The 25,112-nt window shown below is 50.0% G+C and overlaps 2 protein-coding genes across 6 annotated transcripts; one reads left to right on the top strand and one right to left on the bottom strand.

Annotated features, from left to right (window-relative positions):
• The first annotated feature begins 4,404 nt into the window (after positions 1–4,404).
• LOC123017468 (interferon-inducible GTPase 5-like) lies at positions 4,405–8,572 on the top strand. 4 transcript variants are annotated; one of them, XM_044418826.1, is made up of 2 exons: positions 4,405–4,523; positions 6,853–8,572. In XM_044418826.1, exon 2 carries the CDS (start codon positions 6,872–6,874, stop codon positions 8,072–8,074), a length of 1,203 nt encoding a protein of 400 aa, XP_044274761.1. In that variant the 5' UTR covers positions 4,405–4,523; positions 6,853–6,871; the 3' UTR covers positions 8,075–8,572. The 4 variants fall into 4 exon arrangements, with proteins under 4 accessions (XP_044274761.1, XP_044274760.1, XP_044274758.1 ...); XM_044418825.1 differs by having other exon boundaries at positions 6,500–8,572; XM_044418823.1 differs by having other exon boundaries at positions 4,405–4,544.
• A 3,636-nt stretch (positions 8,573–12,208) lies between these two features.
• SMG9 (SMG9 nonsense mediated mRNA decay factor) lies at positions 12,209–24,354 on the bottom strand. Of its 2 annotated transcripts, XM_044418813.1 has the most exons (14): positions 24,161–24,354; positions 22,769–22,937; positions 22,613–22,687; positions 21,705–21,942; positions 21,029–21,126; positions 20,125–20,237; positions 19,202–19,313; positions 18,506–18,601; positions 17,536–17,621; positions 16,536–16,642; positions 15,868–15,975; positions 15,140–15,265; positions 13,855–13,999; positions 12,209–12,904 (listed from the first exon to the last, which is right to left on the bottom strand). In XM_044418813.1, the coding sequence occupies exons 2-14, from the start codon at positions 22,922–22,924 to the stop codon at positions 12,826–12,828; spliced, it is 1,539 nt and encodes a 512-aa protein (XP_044274748.1). In that variant the 5' UTR covers positions 22,925–22,937; positions 24,161–24,354; the 3' UTR covers positions 12,209–12,825. The 2 variants fall into 2 exon arrangements, with proteins under 2 accessions (XP_044274748.1, XP_044274749.1); XM_044418814.1 differs by lacking the exon at positions 24,161–24,354 and having other exon boundaries at positions 21,705–21,908; positions 22,769–22,798.
• Positions 24,355–25,112: the final 758 nt, after the last annotated feature.

The following is a 25,112-nucleotide window of genomic DNA, read 5'->3' as shown; positions in this document are numbered from 1 at the left end:
GTTTCAGACAAGGCTTGCTTTGCCTCATTCGGAAAACATTGCAGGATGACTACCCCACATATTCAAGTCATGAGTTTTGTGTGTCTCCCATCTCCTGCTCAACAGCCACTCCAGTGTATTTGGAACTGTATATCTCTTTTTATTGTTGAAAATATAAACCAGCCAGAGAGAGTTGCGGGAGCGGTATACAAGTGGAACAGCAACAGCCATCTTTTCTCTTACTGCAGAGAGCCTATCAATGGAAAAAAGATGGAACAGCAGTGCTTTCTAATTAGTAATGCCCAAAAGCCTCCATCTTGGAAGGACCCCTTGATGTGCCAACAGGGGATGGCAGTTTTTCAAACCATAGAGGTGCCTGCCAAACTAGCTGCTCTTAAAAGTGAGATCACGGAAGCAAGTTTTTAAAAAAGCTTGGCAACGCTAATTGTAGGTTAGTTTTCAGCTGCATGGACTTTAATGCTGTTCAGCTCTGGATATAAAATAAGTCCATGTGAAACCCCTTTGCTGCAAGAACCGCACCGTGCATTTGCTTCTGAGCCAGCTTTAAGTGTTTGCTGCTGGTGTGGAAATCCCTCACAATGTGGCAGCAGGATACTTGAGAGAGTGCCTTCTCCCTTAGCAGCCTGCCTGGTCACTGAGGTCATGGGAGGGCACGATCCCCAGGCGAGGCCTCCCCGGAGGGCATGTTGTGAGTGGAGCCGGGGGTCAGACTAGATGGCCCGGGAGACCCCTTCTGACACGCTCTGTTTCTATGTTTCACATGGACCCATAGCCTAGTTAGAATCTGCCCTGAGAAGGGCCTTCTCTGTGGTGGCTCCCTTTCTATTGAATTCCCTACCTCTGGAAGCCAGGCAGACACCAACTCTGCATAGTTCTTGGCACCTCCTGAAAATGTATTTATTCCAGGAGGCCTTTTTTGACAGGCCTGGTTTTTATTGGCAGATGATCCACAAGAAAAGTATAAAATGAATTATTACATTTTTATAGGGTTACTGATAAAATGTCTGCATTGCAATAAAATATAGGAAGTCTCAAAAAAGCAGTGGACAGCAGCGGTCACTAAAAGCTCAGGAAAACTGTGTAGCTTCTGGCCGCTGTCTAAAGGCCAATAATAAGGGAGTTACCTGAAGGGAGTCCACTGAACCCCCTAGGAAAGGAACAAAGGGGAAACAGGTAGGATAAAAGAAGGATGGGAGGAGCAGGATGCACAGGACAAGCTGAAAGGATGCCAGAAGAAATCCAGGGGCCTGGAAGGGCAGGCCAGAACGGAGCGCGAGGGAGGCTGTGACTTGGGAGAGGTCACGAACAGGCGCACTCTGCTCTTGGCCAGGCGCAGAGTCGGGTTCCGGGCTGGTCGAGTCTGTTTCCTGGGCGAAAGAAAGCCTTTCCTTGCTCTCTTTATTGGCAAGCCCCGAGTTGGACCGAATCCGCGACAAGCTAGTCCTGCTGCGAAGGGCAAGGGAGAGTTGGGGTTTGAACGGCGTTGCGCGTTAGAGACAAGCCGGCATGAGCAACTGTTGAGGGAGGAAGCAGCCACCCTGGGATCACGGACCAATCACTCAGTGTTCCTGGAGGCAACAGTAATTTCCTGGGGAGGAAAAGATCCTTCCTTGATGGGTCCAGTCCAGCCTGCTATTGTTTACGGAGTATTAATTCCCCCTTTTGGTTGGAGTTGCAATAGACTGTTGGTGCATGTAATCAGGGAAGCCTTCAATAAAACTCATTCAAGCACCTTTTGGCTGTAGTCCTGCCAACGGACACAAGAAAGCAAGAAGGGTTTGATGCCCCCCTTCCTTCGGACCCATTAACAAGGACTAATATCCAGTTATATGGCCCATATCCACAAGATTTGCCCCTCCTCTCCACCCTGGCAAGCCGTTTGTTCAGCTGACCCGAGTTCTGAGCCTGTGTTGTGTGCGTGAGCAAGAAGGGTGTGTGTGTGTCTGTCTAGTACAGGTACATGGGGAGAACACTCAAGCAGTCACCCCTGTTCAGCATTGTGCCTGAACATTCAAGCTCAGGAAGATGGCTCTGTGTGCTCCTAAATTTTGGCTGGATGCTTAGAAGCTTTTGGGGGGCATTTTGCCATTTTGTCTTCCATCTGTTTTCTCCTTTGCTCATGGTTTTGTCCTTCCCTTAGATGCAACCACAAGGCGGTCCTGTGATATAAACACACTTGCGGAAATGCACGAAAGCAAAAAAATTAAAAAATAAATTTTAAAAGTCCAGTATGCTAAAATGTCATTTGGAAATGCTTGGAAAGCACAGGACCAGACCTGAGAGATGATGGTGTCATGTAAAGCCCCCGCAGACCCCCATGAGTGAGGACTCTCACATGCTCAATACATGCCCTGTGCAGCAAAGCCCGACAGGCCTGAAAGCCTCATCTGTGACCTCATTCCAGCTGCAAGGGCTTCTTTCTACAAGTATATGCATGAGCTTGGTTCCCGTTGAGGAACCATGCAGCTTTAGTCCAAACACCTGACAGCTTGACCCAGTAGAGGATGGTGCCATCCCGTGCATCATAGACATTGATGTCGTTTTCCTCCCTCCCAGAAACAAACGTTGCTACCTCTCCACCACAGTCTGTGGCCATGCGGGCGCTGCCTCGGACGCACGGTGGCTCCTTGGCAAACTTGCCCTGCAAAGTCCACGCAACCTGCGAATTCCTCTGAAAGGATCGCCAAGGACTGCAAGCGATGCCTCACTCTTTGCAGATCATCGATGCTCAATGGCTCCTTCCGAACCGCCATCCTGGCGAGGTACATCGCAGGTGTCAACTCCCGGATTTCATGGTGGAACTGATTATTTAAGATACACACTAAAATCTCACAGTCTCCATTGCCGGCAAGAAACTCTGTGGGCGGCCATCGCACAGGATGACCATTCGGGCATTTTGCTGCACCAAGAGAGGCTCCTTGACGAAAATCTCAATGGCCAAGTCGAAGCATGTGTAGAGTGCGCGCTTCATACCACCCAGTTGCTCACAATGCTTCAAGAGGTTTTCGATAGTTCGTGGTTCATAGGAAGATAGCAAGGAAGACAGATATAACAAGGCATCTTTCAAGATTTTGTTGATGCCTGGATGCTTCCACCATTGCTTGTTTGCCATGGCAACTGCATCCTCACTGGTCCTGAGAGGAAAATCCACACTGCTTGTGGTTTTCCATAAGGCAGGGATGGTGAAGGACAGGATCAACACAATCACAATGCCAATGGAAAGTCTGTAAAATAATTCCTTGGCCCAAACTGCAACGTACAGGCCAAGTACTCCAAGAGTCCACTGGAAGACACTTCTCGGGAGATCAGCCACATTCCTAAAAGGACATCAGCCCAGACTTTAATACCATGTTCTGAAGTTCTGCATCTGTTTTTCATTACCATGTAAACCATATGCCAGTGGTTATTATCATGGCAGCGAATTCCACACATGAACAGTGTGAAGACGTAATCCTTCCTTGTCCACCCATCAATTCCTTTGAGTGGGGAAAGTTAAAATAAAAAGTGCATCTACTTCTTCTCTATCACAGCACCTCATAGACAGACAAGCCTTCGTGTTGCAGCCCCCTAAGTTTTGAGCAAAGCCCCCTGGTTCCATCCTCTGACAAGGTACACCTGTCGTCCCCAGCCTTTTCAGCCCCTTGGCACACCTGAAACGATGAGGAAGCGTCTAAGTGCTCTCACAAAATGGCTGCTGGGGAAGCTGCCCATTCGAAATGGAGTTATTTGGGTAAGTGTGGCCAAGCACAGAACTTTTGCTTTCCCAGAAGGCAAGCTGGTGAGGCTAAATCAACTTGCCCAGGAAGCGAAGTATGATGCACAGTTGGACTAAAAGCTCCTAAATCATGGCAGTCCGCTTTGTATGAGGGGCAAGGAGATGACACCTTTACCAGGACAGCAGTTACAGTATCACCTACATCCGGAGTTCGAATTCATTATATATAGAGAGGGAGGGAATAACTTTTCCCCTCTGCTGCAAATATATACAGATTTAATCCACCCATTGATGAAAGCCCGTGCAATTAATCAACTAAGGATGCAGCCCGCCTGTGAAGTTTAGCCAGAAATAGTCCTACTGTTCCCAGCCGGCCATGCGAACTGCCGTTTGAATCAATTAGCCTCCATAAATAACAGCTATTTAAAAACTATATAAATAATTGGCACCCCAGAAAAGCATCAAATATATAATTTCCCTTTTTATAAACTGCAACGTGCACCTCTCTTAGACTCTAGAACTTACATATTTTATGCAGCTGCTCCCCTTATCTTCCTTCTTTAAAACAGAAGAAGCAATGTAGCTTTTCAGTTTTACTTTCTGTTCATGCATATGATCCGCCTAAAACCCGCCTCCACCCTATTTAAGGTTTCCTCACACGCTTCCTTTCACTTGGCCCGCCAGCCTAAGCTCAACAAAACCGTCCGTCCATTTGCTACAACGAACCAACGCACAAAGGCAGCCGCGCGGACAGAAAAAGGCTGCTAATAACTCAGACACCTCTCCCCCAACTGTGCAAGCTTTCGCGGTCTGCAGATCTCTTCCTCAGGCAAGCCGGGCTCGATCGCCGGTTGCGGAGCGGGGAGCGGCCAGACGGGAGGGTGACTGGGCCAGAACCCAGGGCTGCGACGGGCACAGGCGCACCCTTGCCTCTCCCCACAATCCTGGCGGCGCAGCGTCGGGTCGAGTCCTGGCCGAAATAAGCAGAGGCCCCCTCTTTTTCCGCCCACATGGTTACAGAGCAGCGGCAGGTTCTTGCAGGCTGGCGCCCGGCTCCACAGGGCATGCACGCGGGCGCGCCAGCAGAGGGCAGTGCAGGCTCCGACGCGCGTCAGGAGGAACTGAGGTCGAGGGGAAGCTGGGAGGGGACAAAGCGGGTTGGGGGAGAGGCGTCGCGGTGCAGCCCCCCTCCTGATCGGAAGGTAGGCAGAGCGCAGGGGAGGCAGTCGCGCCGAGCAGCGAGCGGAGGGGGCAGCGGCGGAGTGTCCCCCGGGCGAGCGCCGTTTCGCCCAGCAGGCAGAACGAGGCGTGCTGCCACGGGGCTGCGTCGCTAAGCTGCCCCTGCAAGGCAAGGGGGACCCCAGTGCCCGGGGCGGGCCTCCCCTGGCCCCCTGGGCTGGCTCGCCGCGCAAGGGTGCCTCGGGCCGTGGGCCGGGTCGTGGGGGGCGTTTCGTGCTTACAGGACAGGGCGAGGAGGAGGAGGGGCGGGAGAGAGTCCCGGTCGATGCCAGTTCTGTGCCTGCGCTTATTGTCCGGCGAGCCGCGTCGATGTCGGTGGGAGGGAAAAGCACCAAGGGGCATCACCATTCTAAAGCGTTCCAGAAGTACAGTCTATTGCTGTTCATAGGGACAGAGATTAATCATTAATATAACTTCGTCATTGTGATTATGACATCTCGACCTTTGTCTTTACAAGGAACCTAAGGCACTTAACGTAATCCTCCCCTATTTACCACTCCAAAACTAAGCAGATTCCAAAGTGATGAACCGAACAAGATGAAAAGAAAATAGAATAAAAACAAGGCATTACAGTAGTAAAAACCACGCATATGATCCCATGATAACAGGCTCTGCAGTTCTAGTTCTAGTCTGGTGCTTTGGTTCCTCCTCCACACTGTTCTGTAAACTATTTCAGCAATTCAAAGAAATTTGTGTGTGGCTATTCAGAAAGGCTGTTTCCCCAACACTAAGGGTCCTTTGTCCATAATAAATACTCTTTGCGTTTCCGGTCACAGAACCCCATCAACTTCTATAGCTTTAAACATTTAACAGCAGGGAACGTTTAGACCCCATCTAATCAATCAAAGGTGCAATACTTTGCATGCTTAGACAGGAGAAAAATCGTACAATTCCCAGCTGGGAAATGCTGGGAGGACTTTCTCTCTAAACATGCATACGATTGTGCCATAAAGCACCTGCACTTCTGCCTGCCACACTCAGACCCAGCAACCTGCCCCTGACAAAATTCGTCCAGCCTTAAGTTAAAATAAAAGTGCCCCCTTGCGGACTGTGAGGGGCTGTTCTCCACGGACTTGAAACATGCAAGTAGTTAATACCTAAGGCTTCTGTGCGCTAGGGCTTCGCACCCTCACTGCAATCCCCAGTCCACCTTGTGATAATTAGGTTTATTAACTTCGTTTTGATAATGAATAAGGGAGAGGGAGCAATAGAGGGAGTGGAGTTTTAAAAGTTTCCAAAAAGACATGGGAGGTGGAAAGACGAGACTGGGCAATGGAATAAAGAAAAAGAAAATGGTTAGGACTTTTAGGGAGGAGCAGGAAGGGCGAAAGAACTGCAGACTGGAATGAAAGCTGGGGGAAGGTCAGTTGATTTTGAGGTGCTACCTGTACTTTGAGGGTGCAGTCCTGACAAGATTGAGAAGCAGGCAGATTAATGGAGGTGAAAAAAGAGAGTAGGTGCTGCAGTTTTGAGCAGTGCAGAAAGTCAACACGGGATCGCTCCCCCTGCATTGGGAAAAGAAGCATTTGTTTTGCTGTCACCCAGATGCAGACGACCTTCAGTTGGGGAACTCCAGGCCCAGTAGGGCTAAAGTGAGCCGAGACAGGCCTCCCTCGTCCAGACAGGGCAAGCTACTCTCTCAGAGAATCCCCAGGGAACTGAGGCTGACTGCAATGGAACAAAACAAAGCGAGATTTCCCCTTGAAGACAACTATGGATTTGTTTCAGCAAGTGTTCACTCCTTAGCTGAGCATCACAAGCCATCCGTAACTCACTTCCTCTCCAAATTGTAAACTCTGCATCCCAGAGCAAGAGAAGCATCTTGCCATCTGTCAGCAGCTCCCGATTTGCAGGTCCAGCCCAATTTACATACTAACACAGGGTTCCTTACTCTGCAGATTCCCTGCTGGCTTCACAATGTCAGGTTACCTAGAAGACTATGACATCATCACCAAAGAGGACATTGCAGAGTTTGAAAATGCTCTTGAGGGAGGCAGAATGGCGGAAGCAGCCAGCAAGATTATGGAGAACCTGCAGGCCTTGGAGAAGGCCTGCCTGGACATTGCAGTGACGGGGGAGTCTGGGTCCGGCAAGTCCTCCTTTGTCAATGCCATTCGGGGTCTGGGAGATGAAGACAACGGATCTGCTCTTACCGGGGTGGTGGAGACCACCAAAGTGCCCACTCCTTACTCACATCCCAGGCACCCTAATGTGACGGTGTGGGATCTCCCTGGGATTGGCACTCCAGAGTTTCAGCCCAGCACTTACCTGGAGCAGGTAAACTTTTCCCGTTATGACTTCTTTATTCTCATTGCCTCAGAGCGCTTCAAGTCGAACCATGCTCGCCTGGCATGTGAGATTCAACGGCTTGGCAAGCACTTCTATTTTGTGAGATCCAAAGTGGATGCAGACCTGGATGCCAGCAAAAAGCGTCGGCCACGAGCCTACAATGAGGAGGCGATACTGACGCAGATCCGAAATAATTGCCAAGAGTGCCTTGTGGCTGAAAAAGTGGTTGCTCCCCAGGTCTTTCTCCTTTCCAGCTGGGAGCTGAACAAATATGATTTCATGAAGCTAGAGGAGACGTTAGAGAAAGAGCTTCCAAAGCACAAGAGGCACGCGTTCCTCCTGGCCTTGCCTAACATCTCCTTAGGCATCCTAGAGAAGAAGAAAAAGACCTTACAGAAACAGGTCTGGAAGCTGGCCACTATCTCATGTGTAGTGGCCACTGCGCCCATCCCGGGCCTCTCTGTTGTCTGCGATGTCACTATCTTGATTAGGTCTCTTTCGGAATACTGTCAGAACTTTGGTCTGGACAAGGAGTCTCTCACCAAGCTGGCTGAGAAGGTTAATAAGCCTGTGGAGGAGCTCAAAGAGGTGATCAGATCGCCACTGGCCAAAGAGATCTCCAAGGACCTGGTGGTGAAGATGCTAACAAAGGCTGCTGGTGGAGCGTTGATGGTGCTGGAGTACCTGGCCAGCACGATACCCGTATTTGGTTCCATGGCAGCTGGCGGGATCTCCTACGCAACCACCTATCACATGCTCCAGAGCTTCCTAAATGAGGTAGCAGCAGATGCTCAAAATGTTCTCATTAAGGCCTTTGAGTCCGACATTTGAAGACGTGGCAGACGCAGAACGAGCGCTCGGTTCTGACTCGCGTACGTTCGCTGCATTGAATGGAGATTTTTTCATCTGAAGAAGCTCCACAAGGACTTCACCCACTTGACAGGAAAGGATACCAACAAAGGACATGGGTGCATGACAGTAGCTTTTTTATAACGGTGGCTGTGAAGTGGGAAACAATCTCCATTGCATCTTTTGACAAGTTTCAAATCAATTTAATTGAAGTGCCTATGATTCTCTAAACCTAAGAGTGCCCGGCACAAAAAATGCGGTTCCCAGCATTCATCGGAGGAAAGCCAGGACCGTGAAATCAGAATGTGGCTGGTTTAGATTTGTAGTGCATTTTGCATGCGCTCATTGTGGATTTTGTCCAGGAACTTCGGTGGAACAAGTCTACTAACCTTACTGAAGAGCTGAAAGATCAGTTTCTGAATGTGTTTGTAATGGTCTTTGCCCCACTGAATGATTTATAAACTGAATTCATACAAAACACTCTAGCTCCATTAATTTTCTTTAATTTCTGAAGGCAAGATCTTATTCATGCTTAGACAGAAATTGATTAAGTGAAATTAACTTAAGTTTCTATACTGCCACTTTGCTCTGAATGGCTCTCAGGGTGATTTACAACTCTCAGGATACTAACTGGGGAATGTTGGCAGTTGGAGGACTTTCTCTTATCTAAACATGCATTCTAAGTCAAAAATAGTATCTAACTAAGGCTATCAATAGCTACTAGCCTTGCTGGCTGTGTGCTACCTCTGTTCTCAGGGGTGGTGTGCCTGTGTACACCAGCTGCTGAGGAATCGGGGAAGACCAAACCTGGCACCTATCCTGCTTGAATTGAGTGCTGGACTGGGCAGACCACAGGTCTGCTCCAGCCTGGCTTTTCCATGTTCTATGCTGTTAAGTTCCACAGCAAGCACGGTTCCACTCACACAGGTGTGGGACCCTGACCTTTGTGAAGTTAACAGAATAGGATTCCTTTCTAGAAGGGATGACTTACATTAACTAGGACGCACTCCCACAATCTAGTTGCCCAGATGTCTTAGCTGTGTCACCAAAAGTGCTCCTGCACAAGGGCTCAGGGGAGCCAGATCAGAGACTTTCGAAAACCTCTTGCGCCTTCTTGTCTGTGTGTAGACCTGTGTTTGCCTATAAATATTATCAGGCCGGGATTCAAATAATTCCTCTGTGTGCTTAGAGACACCAGTCATCATTAGGGAATAGACTAACATGAAAGCAAGAACTTGTGCAAGCCATAACAGCCAAGCCAGAGTGGTGTAGCGGATACAAGCGCTGGACCGGGACTCAGGCAATCCGTCTTTCAATCCTCGCTCAGCCATGGAGCCAAGTGGGTGACTCTGGGCCAGTTACAGACTGTCAGCCTAACCTACCTCACAGGGTTGTTGTGGAGATAAGATGGAGAGCAGGGAAAGGAGAAAGATGGAAGCTGCTTTAGTTCTTCAAGGAAAAAAAGGCTGGGTACAAATCTAACAAATATTAACAACACTCAATCATAACCCAGTTTGGAGCAACACTGAGCCATGGATTCCACCTGAGAAAGACTTGCATTCACACGCTTCCTGCTTCCCTCATTCCCAGCTCATCCACAAGGAGACTGGGAGCAACTGCCTCAATCTTTAGACTTGACGGCACTAGGTCATTATGGCGGACGAACTGCAATTAGTTTAAACCATCCATCCCATATCTGGTGCCTTCCAAATGGATTGGACTACAACCCCAACACTCCCCGTCATTTGAAATGGTTGTTTCCTGCTTGTTTCAGGCAGCCCTAATTTAAACTAATTCGAGTCCCCAGTTCAAACGGAATGATAAGCCCTGGTAAAAGTGAACCAGAAAGTGCCCATTTGAACCTTGGCTGTGCTGGACAGGGGGAACTAGAAACTTAACAAGGCTCATGCTGGAAATGCCAAACTACGGCTTAGCAATCACCCTAATTAGTTCACTTTCTCTGCACTTGAGTGCAGTTCACCAAGCCAGTGTAGTCCCCAACACAACTGGGGTGGTGAAACTGTTAAAGCAAGGTGGTACGAGGCCCGCCTGCCTGCAAACAGGAAGTTCGAGCAAGTCAAGGGTGGGAAAGGGAAGCAAGAATTATAGTCAAGACAACAACTTGACATGCAACTCTCAGACAGACCCATGACATAGAAGCAAAGAAACAGAGCGAGTCAGAAGGGGTCTCCTGGGCCATCTAGGCTAAACCCTGGCTCTAACCAGCTCCTTTCACGACACGCCTACCATGTACATGTCTAGCCTATCTTTGAACACCCTCACCAATGGGGCCGCCACCACCTCCCATGGAAGCCCATTCCATACTCTTGGGGCCTCGTCAGGAAGTATTTCCTGACATCCAAATTGAACCTTGGTTCCTTGAGCTTGACTCCATTAGAGCGCTTCCTGCCTTCCTCTGCAGGGGAGGTCCCTACCCACCTCCGTGTGACACCCCCTCACATACCTGTGTGTCGCCAACAGATCCCCTCTGAGTCTCCACTTCTCCAGGCTGAAGAGACCCAGTTCCCTCAGTCTCGCCTCATACCCCATCCCCTGCAAACCAGCCACCAACCTTGTGGCCCTACGCTGCACTGACTCTAACCTGGCTATATCCTTTCTGTAATGAGGGGCCCAAAACTGAGTACAATACTCCAGTTGCGGGCGCACCAGAGTCGTGTAGAGTGGCAGTAATATCTCTCTCGATCTAGAAGCTACACTTCTGGCTATGCAACCAAGCATGGCATTCACCCTCTTGACCACCGCATCACACTGCTGACTCATGTTTAGCCTGCAGTCAACCAGCACCCCGAGGTCCCTTTCACAAGTGCTGCTCTCCAGCCACTTGTCCCCTAACCTGTACTTATGACACCCATTCTTATGCCCCAAGTGCAAGACCTTGCACTTATCCACGTTGAACGCCATCCTGTTGTCTCCTGCCCACTTCCACAGTCTGTCCAGATCCTTTTGGATCTGGAGTACCTGATCCTCAGTTGTGGCCACTGCTCCAGTTTTAGTGCCGTCTGCGAATTTGATCAGCAGACTGTTCACCCCTTTTTCCATGTCATTTATGAAAAGATTGAACATGATTGGCCCCAGGACAGAGCCCTGGGGGACCCCACTTATCACTGGCCGCCATCCCAATGATTCCCCACTAATGGTTACCTTCGGCTTTCGGTCAGTCAACCATGCCCTAATCCACCGGAGAGTGCTTTGGTGTATCCCAAAACTTCTCAGTTTCTCCACCAGGATATCATGGGGCACTTTGTCAAAGGCCTTGCTGAAATCCAGGTATATCACATCCACTGCATCCCCTCCATCTAGCCATCTCGAAACCTTGTCATACAATTCCACAAGGTTTGTCTGGCAGGACCCGTTTTTGCGGAAGCCATGTTGTGTGGCTGTCAGCCTCCCTTCCCTATCTAGCATCACTAGATCTCTATTATGAGCCTTTCCATTGTTTTTCCTACAATGGACGTAAGGCTAACCGGTCTATAATTCCCCATGTCCTTTCTACTACCCTTTTTGAAAATTGAGACCACTGATGCCACCCTCCAGTCCTCTGGAACTTCACCCGTTCTCCACGAGGCCTCAAAAATGGAGGCCGGCGGGCGTGAGAGAACCCCTGCCAACTCTCTAAGTACTCTCGGGTGTAACCCGTTAGGGCCTGGCGCCTTTGTAATGTCCAATGCCCTGAGGAGCCCCTCAACTTCAAGGGGGGTGACTCTAATCTGTGCCCCTAAGTCCCCAGCCTCATCTAATCTCCTATGCGGATCTCCCCCGTCCTGCTTTGGGGAGAACACAGAGGCAAAATAGCCATTTAGCATCTGTGCCTGTTCCCTCACATCAGTCATTGGATCGCCTTCCTCCTTATTTAGTGGTCCCACCACCTGTCTCCCCAACTATATACATAAAAAGTATAACATCTTATTTTTCTGAATGTGTCTCCTTGTATCCGTTCTTTAGGGGTACCGCTTTTCAATCACTTTTAAATCCAGACAACGCTCAGCCTACATACCCACATACGGGTGACTTGTGCAGGCACACACAGCCAGGGCCACTAGCAGAAAACACAAATGCCATATTGTGGTGGTGGTTGGAAAAAGATCCATCACAGCATGAAGTTGCTTGAGCAGTTTAATGAACAAGTTTAGAATATTCATGCAAAGGGGGAGTGGATTATCCACTTTGCAACAGAGGAACAAGAAAACTGGGTGCATGTCAAGGAAAGGGACAGAGTTGAGCAGAGACAGATGGGGTTGAGCACACTGCCCTGAACACCGAAGAATTAGGAATACATCTGAAAGTATTCAAAGCAGCAAATGAACTCCCCCATTGACCTTTGACTTGACCCACCACTACAACTGCAAGGGAGTCTGGCTGCCCCCACAGGGTAGAAGATTAGTGGCCGCCTTGGCTAATTCCCACTCTGGCTGAAGGACCTCGCAAAACTAGGAGTCATGGCACAGAGGAAGACAGACGAGCCTCCTGAGTGCGCAGGTGGAAATCAGGTGGATGCTGGGTGGCGGGCAGGTCGGCAGCCCAGCGGGGACACCTGGCCAAATCCGCATTTTACTCCAGGAATCTTGAACTGCTGGCGCCTCCTTACAGCTCTCCTCTCTGGGATACTGGCATTGCTGCGCCTCTGGGTGAGGGCAGAGATGTCCCGGTTCTCCCAGCCTGGGGGACGGGGGAGCCTGGCTGCACGTGGCAGCCCCTCTGTGGGAATGTCATCCTCACGCCAGCAGGCGGCTATACTCGGAGAGAGCAGAGGACTTCTTCACACCGTCCCAGATGCGTGCTGCGTAGTGGAACCTGTCCGAGAGAGAAAAGTCAAAACCCATTGCCTTGTAAGTATGTTTAAGTATGTTCATCCTAAGATGTCAACGTAGTATTCCAGAGGCACAATGCAGTGCAATAAAACTGTAAGACGTTGCAATAGAGACACATCAGGAGGAGTACAAAGGCCAGTCCTTTCATACGAAGCCGTCTGCTGTTCCACAATGGACTCTGTCAGCCTTCCCCTACCTGGTGCTCTCCAGATGGGCTGGGCTACAGCTTCCATCACCTAAGCCAGCATGGCTGGGAGCCTGAGTCCAACCCATCTGGGATGCACCAGTTTATGGAAAGTTGATCCGAGCCATAGCAATTCAAACGTTCTAAACAGAATTTATTTCTATGTGGAAGGGACAGGCTTCAAAAATTATTTGGGACACAAATGAGAGTAATGCAGGGGGACAAAGGACAGACTGAAAATTGGGGTCAGGCAGCCAGTGGGAGAGAGAGAAGCACGGGAATCTGGTGGAAAGTACAGAAGTCCTGCCAAACATGACCGCCTTGCATTTACCAGCTTTCAGCAGAAGCAGCTTCTTGTTCTACTATCTCGCTTGTATGAACGTAGGCTGGACACTTGGTATAAAAATGAACTTTTTATATCAAGTATCTAACCCTCATGTGCGCAGGGATATCTGGACATCACAGCTTATCCTGATACCCAAAGATACCAGGAGAACTGGTTTGTCTGCGGGTGCCCGACAGCAGTAGCCCTGCATCCTCAGACCCTGCTCATACCTCCAACTCACTCGGAATCTAGTACCTTCTGTGTTCCCTAGGAATATACTAAGAGCGAACAACATACAGATTTCTGCGAGTGTGCACAACCACAGAAGGGGGCACAGAGCGCTTTTGGCTCCAGCTTGTGCGGTGTCCATTTTCGGCCTGAATCATACAATTCAGTCCAAATGATGTGTCTCGGTCTCTCTTACCAGTTCTTCTCAGTGAGGATGGTGTGGGAGAGTTGAGGCCGGGACATAGACATAATCTGGCTCCGAAGCTTGGCGATCAGCGACTGGAAACTAGGGTGTCCCTTGTACCCGGGCAGGAGGGAGAAGAGGGAGGCGCCTCCTGGGGCTGCAAAGTATAAGGCAGACAGTGGCAGAAGGGCTTTTGGGTGCCTTGAGCTGCTACCAGAATGCCAGCAGCTCCTCCTAAGAGGACTGCAACAGTCCTTGGAAGACAGCGACGCGATCACGCCAAGACCCCCAGACCACGGGCATCAGGAAGGAACAGTCAATTGGCTTGGAACCCGAAACAATTTACTTTGGGAAGGCAATTCAACCACTAGATTGTGCTTGTCATTTCATGACCTCTGTCATTCATCAGGCCAGAACCATCTGGAGCGTGTGCATGGGAAAGTCAGCGCTGGGGGACGGGGCAGGAATGTGCAACTTTACTCTTTCTTTCCATTCAAAATACCACCTCCCAGATGGGATTTTTTTTCCTCCCCCAAGAAACAAGATATTAGGGGCATTTCTTTACCTACTTGGCTGAGATGAAGAGGAATCCGAGTATCTGGGAAAGGAACGGGCCAAACCCCTCCCCCCTCCCCCACTCAGATGGCCCCAGCAGCTGTGTTATATACTAAGAGGAGGGATTCTTGACTTTTGTAAAGAAATCTTTTCCAGTCAGCCAGCCCTGGATAGCGACCACAGCCAGCATCTTGGTTCACTCTTTGCGATATAGGCATTTGTTTTAGTGGATTTCTAGTTAAAAATAAATGCATCTCAAAGTGCTTTAGCAAGGTAAAATCATGATCAAACAAATCCAGTATTTAAAACAACCTGCTAAAACCAATCTGATTAACACAAGAAGGTAGCTGACAATGAGCATGTTCGGGGAAAGAAAGGCAAAGAGGAGTGTTGTTCCGTTGGGGTGGAAGCAGTTCCATAGAAGCCCACCTGCTTTCAGTGAGGAAATTATGCCACACGGCGGCACCAGGACTGAGAAGGCTCTCCTCCAGGCCATGGTCGCACGAGCCCCGGCAGGCTGCAGTACAGCAGACAGGGCCTCCCTCTCAGAATGTAGAGGGCATGGCAGCCAAGATGGGGAAATACAGCATTGTGGAGCAATTGTGCAGTCTTGGACTGGCTGCGTGAGGAAATACGATGGGAACCTGCTCGAAGGAGGGAGGCAGAAAGGACTCGGCCTAATCCTTTTGCTCCTTTTGGACTCTAGGAATAGCAAGGGAAGGGCAGAATTTTGACCACGCACCTGCTCTGGGCAGAGTATCATCTGCATCTGCATCCATAAAAGGCAGCAAGAACAGGTTGACCTCTGAGTCCAGGTAACTCTGGGGCAGGCCGGGAAAGATGTTACATTCCAACATGGAGAGCGTACCTGGGGGATCAGAAACAAAGAAACAGTTGCCTTAAGAGACAACTGAGTGAGCCAGCAAGAAGCAAGGTTTGCTGGCTCAGGCATGTGGCAGTGGGTGGCCAGAGAGTCAGTGCCGAGCACTGCAGAGGGAAGTGTCACTGTGTTTCGGGGTCTCTGCACTACCCCGACACAGAGCACTCCCCGCTTCTCCCCCAAACTGATTAGGGGACTGCTTCTCACGGCCACAGGATTCCGTTTTGCCTCCACAGCCTCTGGGCTTGTGAGCCATGCAGAGACAGAGTGCCCTCTACCCACTCCCCGTAATCTCCAAGTCAGCACCAGGGCTCTTGTGGGCAGGGAATAAGCTTCAGCACACTCTATCCACTCTCCCTGACACTCACAAGGCCCCCCCCCCAGACATCCTAAAGCCTGTTCTTCCGCAACGCAACTCTCATCTGTCCTCAGGCCACTCTCTGGGCTCACTGTAAAGGTGATTCCAAATCGTTTCTCCACGCAAGTTGGAAGTGCCACATTTGTACCACCTCATTCTCTTGCATGTGTAGACCAGGCCCAGCTACTCGACTACCCCGTCCTCCAAGAGAACTGGAAAAAGCAGGCATTACCCTTGTATTTCAGATGAGAGTGCATCATAATTTTGTCAATAATAAGGTGCGTCTGTTTCACATTCCTGGGACAGAAGTTCTCCCTCTTGGCTTTGTTCTGGAGAAAAACTAGAAACAGGAAAGGTTTACAGGTACCGTGGAGGAATTTCCCCTTGCCCCAGACCAATGCTCAGTCACACCGAAAAGATACGGGGCTCCACGTAAGCACATGCCATGTTGGAACTGATGCCAATGTGGTGGCAATGTGAAGAGGAAACATCTCTTCACATTTCTGAACTAGGAAGGATTATAGCTGTGAGTGGTGTGGCCTGCATGCACAGGAAGGCTGCGGGGGCACAGAATCTAGTATCCAGCATTAAATTTAAAGATGGGTTTCTGCAGCAGCACGTCTAATAGAAAGCCGGAGAAGATGTATGGAAAACGCCTAGGGATCTTGGAAGTCACGGCAGAGCATGGCGAGAAAGAATGCATAGTGGCCGTTTCTGGCATGGCCCCTTATACATGGCCCCAGGTCCATGTCCCCTTGCCCCCCTCCAAATTCTGCCTCCCCACCCCCGCCATTTCTTGCTTTCTATTTCACTCCAGATGTGGCCCCTCTTTACAATACTGCAACAGCGGGTCAGATTAATGACCCAGCTGCAAAAAGCCATGTGTGTGTTCCACCATACCGATGTGCGGGTAGTATTCTGTGCCCTCATCTGAGCCAGAAGGGCCGCTGGATTCATGACTGGGAGATGGCGTGGAGGGTTTTACCATCTCGGCTGTCTGAAGGAACCTGCAATTGAAAGACACTTCAGTACAGCGAAGGCAGACGAAGCGGGTTGCTAGAGCAGGCGTCCCCCCTCTGGTGGTCACAGGAAGGGCTGCACTGTCTCTCTGCCAGTGGTGAAGAACCTGCTCTTCGCCACAGCTGTCAGAAGCAAAATGGATTCTGCAAAATAATTTGGATTACTGCAAGGAAGACAAGGGTGAAGGGGGGACAGTAGCTTTAATGCTGCCAGAACGCGGAAGTTCATGTGCCATCTTGTCCTCCTTTCTGCATCCAGCCAGAGAACAGATCTTAAGTCACATACTGGTTGGCATTAAAGAACCCACAGGAAACAGATCCATCTCTTGCCTAAAACAGAGCTAAACTTGGTGAATTCATCTCTCTCCCCTTCACACACCGATCCACCCACTGCCTGCTTAATTCGAAACTGACTCCCTTATATTACATAAGGATCAAAATGTTACACACCACAAAATCCAGTTTCAGAAATATTTAACATTTAAAGGTATATCTCAGCCTAGGCCTAGTGAAATCTCAGGGGTTGAAAAAGATCCTCAGAGGGCCATGTCTTTGGTGCCTCATATAGCTCCTCCTTCTCCGCAGCTATCAGAAGCAAAATGTGTTAGGTAAGATAGGGGAACTCCGACAGGTAGATTTATTTTGCATTAAACTATGCTGCACAATCCAGCTTTTCTGGGAAGAGAATTTGGATGACCTCAGAGCAGAGCTCAGACGTATGTGCAGAGGGATGACTATCCCCAGCCCTGGGCTGGGGCAGCAGGGAAGCAAAGGGCCCCCTCTACCCCAGGCACTGGGCCGTGCCCAGTTACTCTGACTTGGTTTCTACGAATTCCCTCTTCATACCTGGAGCTCCCCTCCAGGTCTCTCCTGCCTCTTACCTGTACAAGCTCAGGTCTGTAAACCAGTCTTGCACCACGATGACCACGTGGCAGACGGTGAAAAGAAATGCAGCGATCTGGAGGGACTAGAAAGAAAGCACCGGTGAGCGGGAGGGACGGCATATGGCAGGCCCTTCAAGACGCAAGAGGAGAGCAGTGGAGGCGCTGACCCAAGTCCACGTTCAGAAGGACGAAAGACACCTTTGCTCCTGTACTGACCTTCCAATTTAGCTGCTCTTTTGGTTGGAAACAGTTTGGCATCATATTAATGGACAGAAGGGGTCACCCAGTAAAAAACCAGCAAGGGGGAAGCCAGGTAGCAAGGAGGATAGAACAAGTAACAGAATGAAAAGAAGCAAGACTGAATGGAAGGGGAGGGGTCTACTTCTCCTGTGCCTCTCCATGTTTCAGTCACACATACCCCCAGAGCAGTGGTGGTGAACCTGTGGCACGCAAACCACAGCGGGCACGCAGAGCCCTCTCTGTTGGCACGCGAGCCAAGTCACCCCAGCATGGCCCCAGCAGTCGAGCATCGGATAACAGCGCACACAGGGGCCATGTGCATGCTCGGAAAGGAGTAGTGGTGCCAGGCGATGATGTCACGAGCCGTGACTCATTAGCCGCGACTCGTCCGAGCTTTCGCATGGCCGGTCAGTGCGCTGCCAAGGATATATATATATTTGCTTGACTGGCTGTGAGTTGTTTTTTCTAAACTAAAACCTCAGTTTTCAGGTTTTATTGCAGTGTTGGCACTTTGTGATAAATAAGTGGGATTTGGGTTGTGGTTTGGGTACTCAGGCTCTAAAAGGGTCGCCATCACTGCCCTAGAGGACACAGGGCCTGGCCCATTTCGGTAGGAAGGCTTACCCTACTGCCTTCCAGAAGTGAAGATTCTGTAGTTCATTCCTTAACACCTGCTTCCTCCATCACCACCCACTGGGCAACACACACAAGGGAAAGAGGTCGCTACCTGCATCTCGACGTAGGTATGGGGTAGATTATACTCCGGAGGCAACTTGCGGTCATTGTTGATCAGGTGGTCTAGGATGGAGGGGCTGAGAATGGGCTGCAGAAGAGAGCAAGAAAAGCCCTTCAGGGGTTCCATCTATGCTCATGCAGAGGCTACCCTGGAACTATCCTATTCCTTGCTAAAGTTCGTACTTTTCTGGGGGAAAGAAGCAAGGCACTGGCCCTTCTGCACCTCTCCACTAAAAGTATCAGCTCACCTCCTGGATGCAGCAAAGCCTCCTCTGAAAGCAACAGAAAGAACTCTTTTGCTTATATTCTTAGCTCCTGTTTGCTTGGCTTCTTTCACCTATCTAGTCACTTAATTAATTAAGTGACTTAATTTAAATCTAGTATTTTCATTTTCCCAACTTTCCTCCCCTCACCTTCCACTGCTCCCCTTTCCTTGTTGTGGCTTGGATAGCACAGGGTCCCCCATTCTGTGCTCCCACAGTTGAGATCAGGCACCTTCTGGAACCGTGGTGTTACCAAATGTTAAGGAATTCAAATCAGGTCAGCCGTCTTGATCAGACACCTTCAGTCTCCAACAAACCAGTGACTGGCAAATCAGCTGGGGCCCAGGGGCAATGACAGACTGCATGGAAGGGTTCCCCCAAAGGGCAGCTGGGAGAATTTCCAGGAAGACCAGCAAATCACAGACCTGAGTGTCAAGGAAGATGATGCGCTCCTGGGTGATGAAGAAGTCGATGCCACTGGTCTGGTTGCCCCCACGCTCCTTGATCTCCTGGCCCTGAGTGCGGAACACGTAGGTCCTGGAACAAGATGTAGGATTGGCAGAAAGGAAGCGAAGCTGGGCCGATCGCTTGTGTTATATTGTATGTGGGGCAGTGCAGTCAATTCAGTAACTGGCTGAGCTGGTACAATGGCATGGAATTTCCAAGTACTTTCCAAGTACTTAAGGAACTAAGTTCAGAGACCATCTGCAGCTCAGTATGTGTGAATGCAGGGAAAGTAGCCTGTTTGACTGGGATTAAAATTCTACTTGGGTATTGGGGAAAGGTTGAGTTTCACGGGAAAAGCTGTGGTTCGGAAATAGGCCTTCGGAGGCAGGGAAATCAGAGAGCCAGGAATCCCAAAGGCAAGGCAGTGGACAGAAAGGTTTCAGATAAGTGATGGACTGAGATTCAGTTAGATGAAGAAGAAAAGGGCTTGATGAAGCAGACAAAAGCAAAAATATGAGAAGGGGAGGTGAAAGCTGAATGTCATTTTGATTTGAACCAGCCAGTTCTTTTGACTTCAGGCTTCTGCTACCTCTACAACACCAGTACAACTCATCTCCCCAAACCAACCAAGATCACCATAAAGCCATCAACTTTTCCTTTCCAACCAGTTCACAATTGCATTGTTCAGCATGGCCACGCATCATTACCAAGCGTTTGCAGCTGAAAGACTGGGAAAATGTCAAATGCCAGAACTGCTGGCCACCCAAAAGGAGCGCTGAAAAGTCTCCTCAGCGACTGTCCTCATTCAATTCATTCTACCAGCCTCATCATCCAAAATTTTTTGTCAAACAATCCCAGGACGCATTGCAGCTACAGTTCCCCTAGACCAGCCCCCAAGTACCTTTGGTCATCTTCAGGCTGATTCGCTGAGAGCAGTGACATCACCATGGATTTGCCAGTCCCCTGGAGTCCCAGCACCCCAACCACCAGCACGTCTGTTTGGTCCAGGAGGTACTAATTTGAGACAGAGAAGGGCGCGCTTGTCAACACAGCGTGAGGCCACACCGGCTCCGCTCTATCCCGCGCTATTATCCAGTCCTGGTGCGGCATTGCATGGGCAACAACAAAATGGAGTGAGTTCAGAGGAAAGCATCAAGGGTAGTGATGGGACTGAAAACCCGTTCCTACGAGGAACAGTTGAAAAGAGCAGTATTTAGCCTGGAGGAGATTAAAGGGAGACCCAACAGTTTTCAAATATCTGAAGGACTGTCTCACAGAAGAGGGAACAGATTCGTTCTCTCTTGATCCAGAGGGCAAGACTAGAAGCAGCGGGCAGAAATTAGAGGAAGCAGATTTAAGCTAGGCACCAAGTGAAGCTTCCTAACAGCAGGAGCTGTTCTGCAGTGGAGAAGAGTGGGTGGGATCTCCTTCACAAAATATACCTAAGCAGAGGCTGACAACCATCTGCCAGGGCTGCTGCTGATGCCTTGCAGGATCTACTCTGGGGGGGGGGGGAGGGTCGGAGCAGATAATCTCCAAGGTCCTTCCAACTGTACAATTCAACAGCAAGTAGAACAGAGATCAGAAGAAGCACAGACGCCAGCATTATCTAAATGAGCGTTATCCCTCTTACTCAGCAAAATGGGCCGTTCTCAGGAAAGAGGCCCACTCCAAGGAAAGCAAGGCCGAGCAGAACAATGCTACTATCTAGTATGTAATGATTGGGAAAGGGGCACTGTCAGGGAGCAGGCATGTCAGAGGAACGGAGACGGGGGGGGGGGTGATCCCCCTGAGCTCAGCCATACCTCGATGGCACTGTCACACCAGTTCATCTGGTCATCCACCAGTTTGATGCTGTGCTTCATCTTCTCTGGAGCTAGCAGCTTGGCCTGGCCAACCACAGCTAGAAAGAGAACAGGCAGTCAGGACTGAAGGACCACCGAACTGTCACTTTAATCTAGCAAAGTACATCTCAGTTGCAAACTTACTTCACAAATAGGCATTCTTGCATTGGTACCTGGTTAACCTAGCTGACAGCAACATTTCTCCTGCAGAAACTGTTTTAAATAATGCACAAGAGGCAATATTTACGGAGCAAGCCCGGTGCCAATTTACTATGCTTTTGGCTCTAGGTGAAGACTGCCCTGCACATCAAGGGGTTTAACAGCTCTACACAGTACACTGGGTAGAAAGGGGCTTTATTCTGGTTACAGTAACCTGTCCTGATTAAGTTCATTTTTTTAAAACATATGAAATGTTATGATTTTTTCGGTTATTTGTACTTCATGATTTGTTGTAAATCCAGAGAGCTTTGACGACAGGATGACCCAGAAATAAAAGTGGCAATAACAACTCCTCCTTGTCCCTTCCCAGCAGTTAGTATTACCAAGCAAGCCACATTCAGCCCTTGAGCTGCCAGACACACATGGCTGCACCTGCCGTGCCAGTTCCACCTCAGCAGGCCCCCGTCCCTGTACTCACGATCCATGATGCCGCTGGATGCTGTGGAACCCATGCCTCTATTCTGGATCTGATAGACGGGCTGCGTGGGGCGCTGGCCCTCCTTCTCCACCTTGGCGACAGCGACAGGGGGCTGAGCTGACGTCTCCACTGGTCCTGCAGGGCCTTTGCCTTCCTCCCGTGACTTCATGAGCACAATGGGCTTCTCGATGGCGGGGGCAGGGGCTGGAGTGGGAGTGGGGGTTGGGGCCCCCTTGGACTGTGAGGACACAGAGGCTGAGATTCAAAATCCCTCTTGGCCAGCAACAGACAAGGAGCCACATCGGCCGAGCTCCAAAATCCCGCTCCACCAGCAACGCACACAGAGCCACAGGGGCTGAGACTGCGGAGTCCCACTGCTTTCCCAGAGCTGGGTGCACAGATCCCTCTTCCTTTCCTCTCCATGCCACTTAGCACAGCAGGAGCGGCAAAGAGGAGCCTCTTCTCTGGTGCGGATGCTCCTGATTCTGTGTCTCCACACACAGCCCTCCCTAAATCTTCCAGAGAGTCAATTTACAGGGAAAAGTTGCAATGAGAAGGAAGGGCACATGTGCGAATGAGAAGAGGGAATTTCCTCCTAGCTCAGAGAAGAGAAGAAGAGGGAAGCAAGGGGAGAAAGGGCAACCAAGTTGGCCATATGTTTTGCAAGCAGAGGGGAGGGCATAACGCACCGATCAGCCATTATAACCTCGAAGCTTTGGGTTAATCAGTGGCCCCTGACTGGCAGTGTTGGCAACTTTGGTTGAGACTTGGTTGGCAAGCCCGTTGCTCTGGAATAAGCCAGACCTTCTGAAAGTGGGACAGGGGGGCATAGAGAAGGCACTATAGGATCAGGTGAGCTGCCGGGCCCATCAGGGGACAGTGTGGTATATCAGGCTTCCCCAACCTACCCTCTCTGCAGGTGGCTTGGCTAGGATGATGGGCGTCTTCTGCATCACGGTTCCCACCGGCTCATCCATGGGCTCCTATAAGGACGGCAGGGTCAGGCTGGGCACCCAGGTGGCTCCCTCACCTTATGCCTGCAGCAACCCAAGTGTGCACGTTACCCGTCGGTCCCGGTCCCGGTCCCGGTCCCGGTCCCAGGGGACATAATCACGGTCCCGGCCTGGCCCAGACAAGCTTTGATGACCCAGCTCCTTATCACGGTTCCAGCGACGGCGGCGTTCATACAGCCCTGGCTGGCTGTGCCCCGATTCTGACATGTGGAAACAGAACCTGGAAATGGAAGGGAAATCCTATTAAGCTTCATCAGGGGTGGGGAAGAGGAAGAAGGCTGGATATTGGGCCTAGATGGGGAATAACATCAGATATCATAAGGTGCAGATAAGGCCTAGCAGGTGCAGGGTTTGGATACAGGACAGGTAAGTATACCCAAGAGAGGATAATAACTTGGGAGCAGTGAGAGTGCACAGAGAACTGTTCATTGGAGGACACAATTTCTGGAAACTCTAGAAAATATCAAAAGACCAGCTTTGAACTGTTTGTAACCAATGCTGTAATGTTTCTGGCAAAAAGTCCCGCCACACTCGGTCAATCTGCGCTGACACTGTTTGTCTTTTCCTATCCATGTTGCCTTCCCAAAGAAAATGCTGGAAACACAGACCTGAGCAGCTTAGTCATATAGTAAGAATAAAGAGTTCTGCTAAAACACTTCTTGCTGTTCACATGCTTAGGGATGTGTGTTTGTGTTTAGTTGTTTGTGCATGACTTAGCTTGGGAAAAAGTAGCTATGGTTCAAAATAGCATGCACACTGATCTCACTTCTAAGCAAGGAGTGCTGGCCAGGGGAGCTAATTCAAAAAACAAAAGGAAAAGAAATGGCTTTTTAGATGGCCAGCCATTGAAAGGAAGACCAGAAGAATAACCCAAAATCAGACCCCCGTGTTATATACAACAGCTCAACTCAGAAAGCTCGATCAAACTAAATTCACTCAAAAGCTCACCCACTTGGGGCACCCCTAAGCTACAAACACTAATAAAAAGGATATTTTTAATTGATCAGCAAGGCCTACCAAAATGGTACTCAAGGAAACTAAAAAGAGCTAAGAGCAATGTGCAAATAACAACGTGTTTCTGAGCATGTGCAGAGTGTCCCACCGCTCACTAATCATAATACCAACACCCAAACCTTTGGGATTAAGAGGAGAGCTTCCAAGTCAGAGCTTCTAGGAAGCGCCTCAGCAGCTTGCCCCCGAAGCGGGTGGGTGAGGATACAAAGGGACTATTATATTCCGCGGAAGAATAATCGCATAACAAGTGTGTAAGATAGCTCAGCACTGGACCTTCGGAGTGATACGCGGTAATGGGGCCGAAGGTGGTTGCCGGCACTACACAGCCGGCGGATGAATCTACTGACCACTGCTTAACGTTCGGAGGTAGGATACTAGCGCGAACAGCGGATTTACTGCCCGCCCATCCTCCATCCCGCGGAGAAATACCTGAACGGCGGGACGGTGAAGCCCGGTGCCCCGCTTAGGGAGAAGGGATCCCGGCCGAGCGCCACTTGAGCCAGAAGGTAGCGTCCGCCCGGCGCGGATCACACCTCGCTGCTAGGAAGCTGATACCGCTGTCTCAGCACATCTTGGAAGGTAGCAGGGCCAGGAGCCTCATCGGCCACCGTTGTTTCCGCCAGTGCGCATGCGCAGGAGAGCAGAACCTCGCCCCCGAGTAAGCGCCGTTAGCCTTGAGTTGGCGCATGCTCAGTCGGTGATAAAGCGACTGTCCCTTGTGAAGCGGCGCTTTCCAGAAGTTACAGGCACGGGTTCTCGTGCGCGCATGCGTAAAAGACGGAGTAAAGCCTTAGACTTTGGTTCGTGGGCGTGACGTGGGTCTGGATAACGAGGTTAAAAGACCGCGGGAGGAGAGCACAGGAACAGTCGTGTTCAATGCTTGGAGCAGAATTGGAAAGAAGAACGACAACCGCATGTGAATTCAGACTCTAAAACTGCCTTTTTGCCCCTTTGCTTTGCTGTCACTCTCCATAGGAACAGTAATTCACTAACAGAGCACTCCTACTTATGGCTACTCAGAAGTAAACCACATTGAGTCCAATGATTGTACTTCCAGGTAAGTGTGCATAGAATTCTAACCCAAGGCCTTAAACAGAAGCTTGGAGCCAAATGACTGGCTGGCTAGAGCAATATTCAATGCAGTACTACAGTATTTTGAAGTGACTGCATTCTGAAGTAAGTCCGATTGAACTCAGTGTCATTTATGCCCCATGTTTTAGATCCTGCACTGATGGGGGAAGTTAAATGCCCTTCTGAGACCCCCTGCAAATCTTAAAGCCCATGATTCTAGGAAATGCGTGCAAGATTGCTGGCATAAGAACATAAGAGTGCTGCTGGATCTAGAGATCCAGTTGACCAGTATCTTGCCTGTCACAGAGGG

The sequence above is a fragment of the Varanus komodoensis genome, unplaced genomic scaffold (genome assembly GCF_004798865.1).
Source record: "Varanus komodoensis strain SLA01 unplaced genomic scaffold, ASM479886v1 scaffold93, whole genome shotgun sequence".
Lineage (NCBI taxonomy): Eukaryota > Metazoa > Chordata > Lepidosauria > Squamata > Varanidae > Varanus > Varanus komodoensis.
Note: the sequence above shows the minus strand (reverse complement) of the source record. Positions and strands in the feature narration are given on the sequence as shown.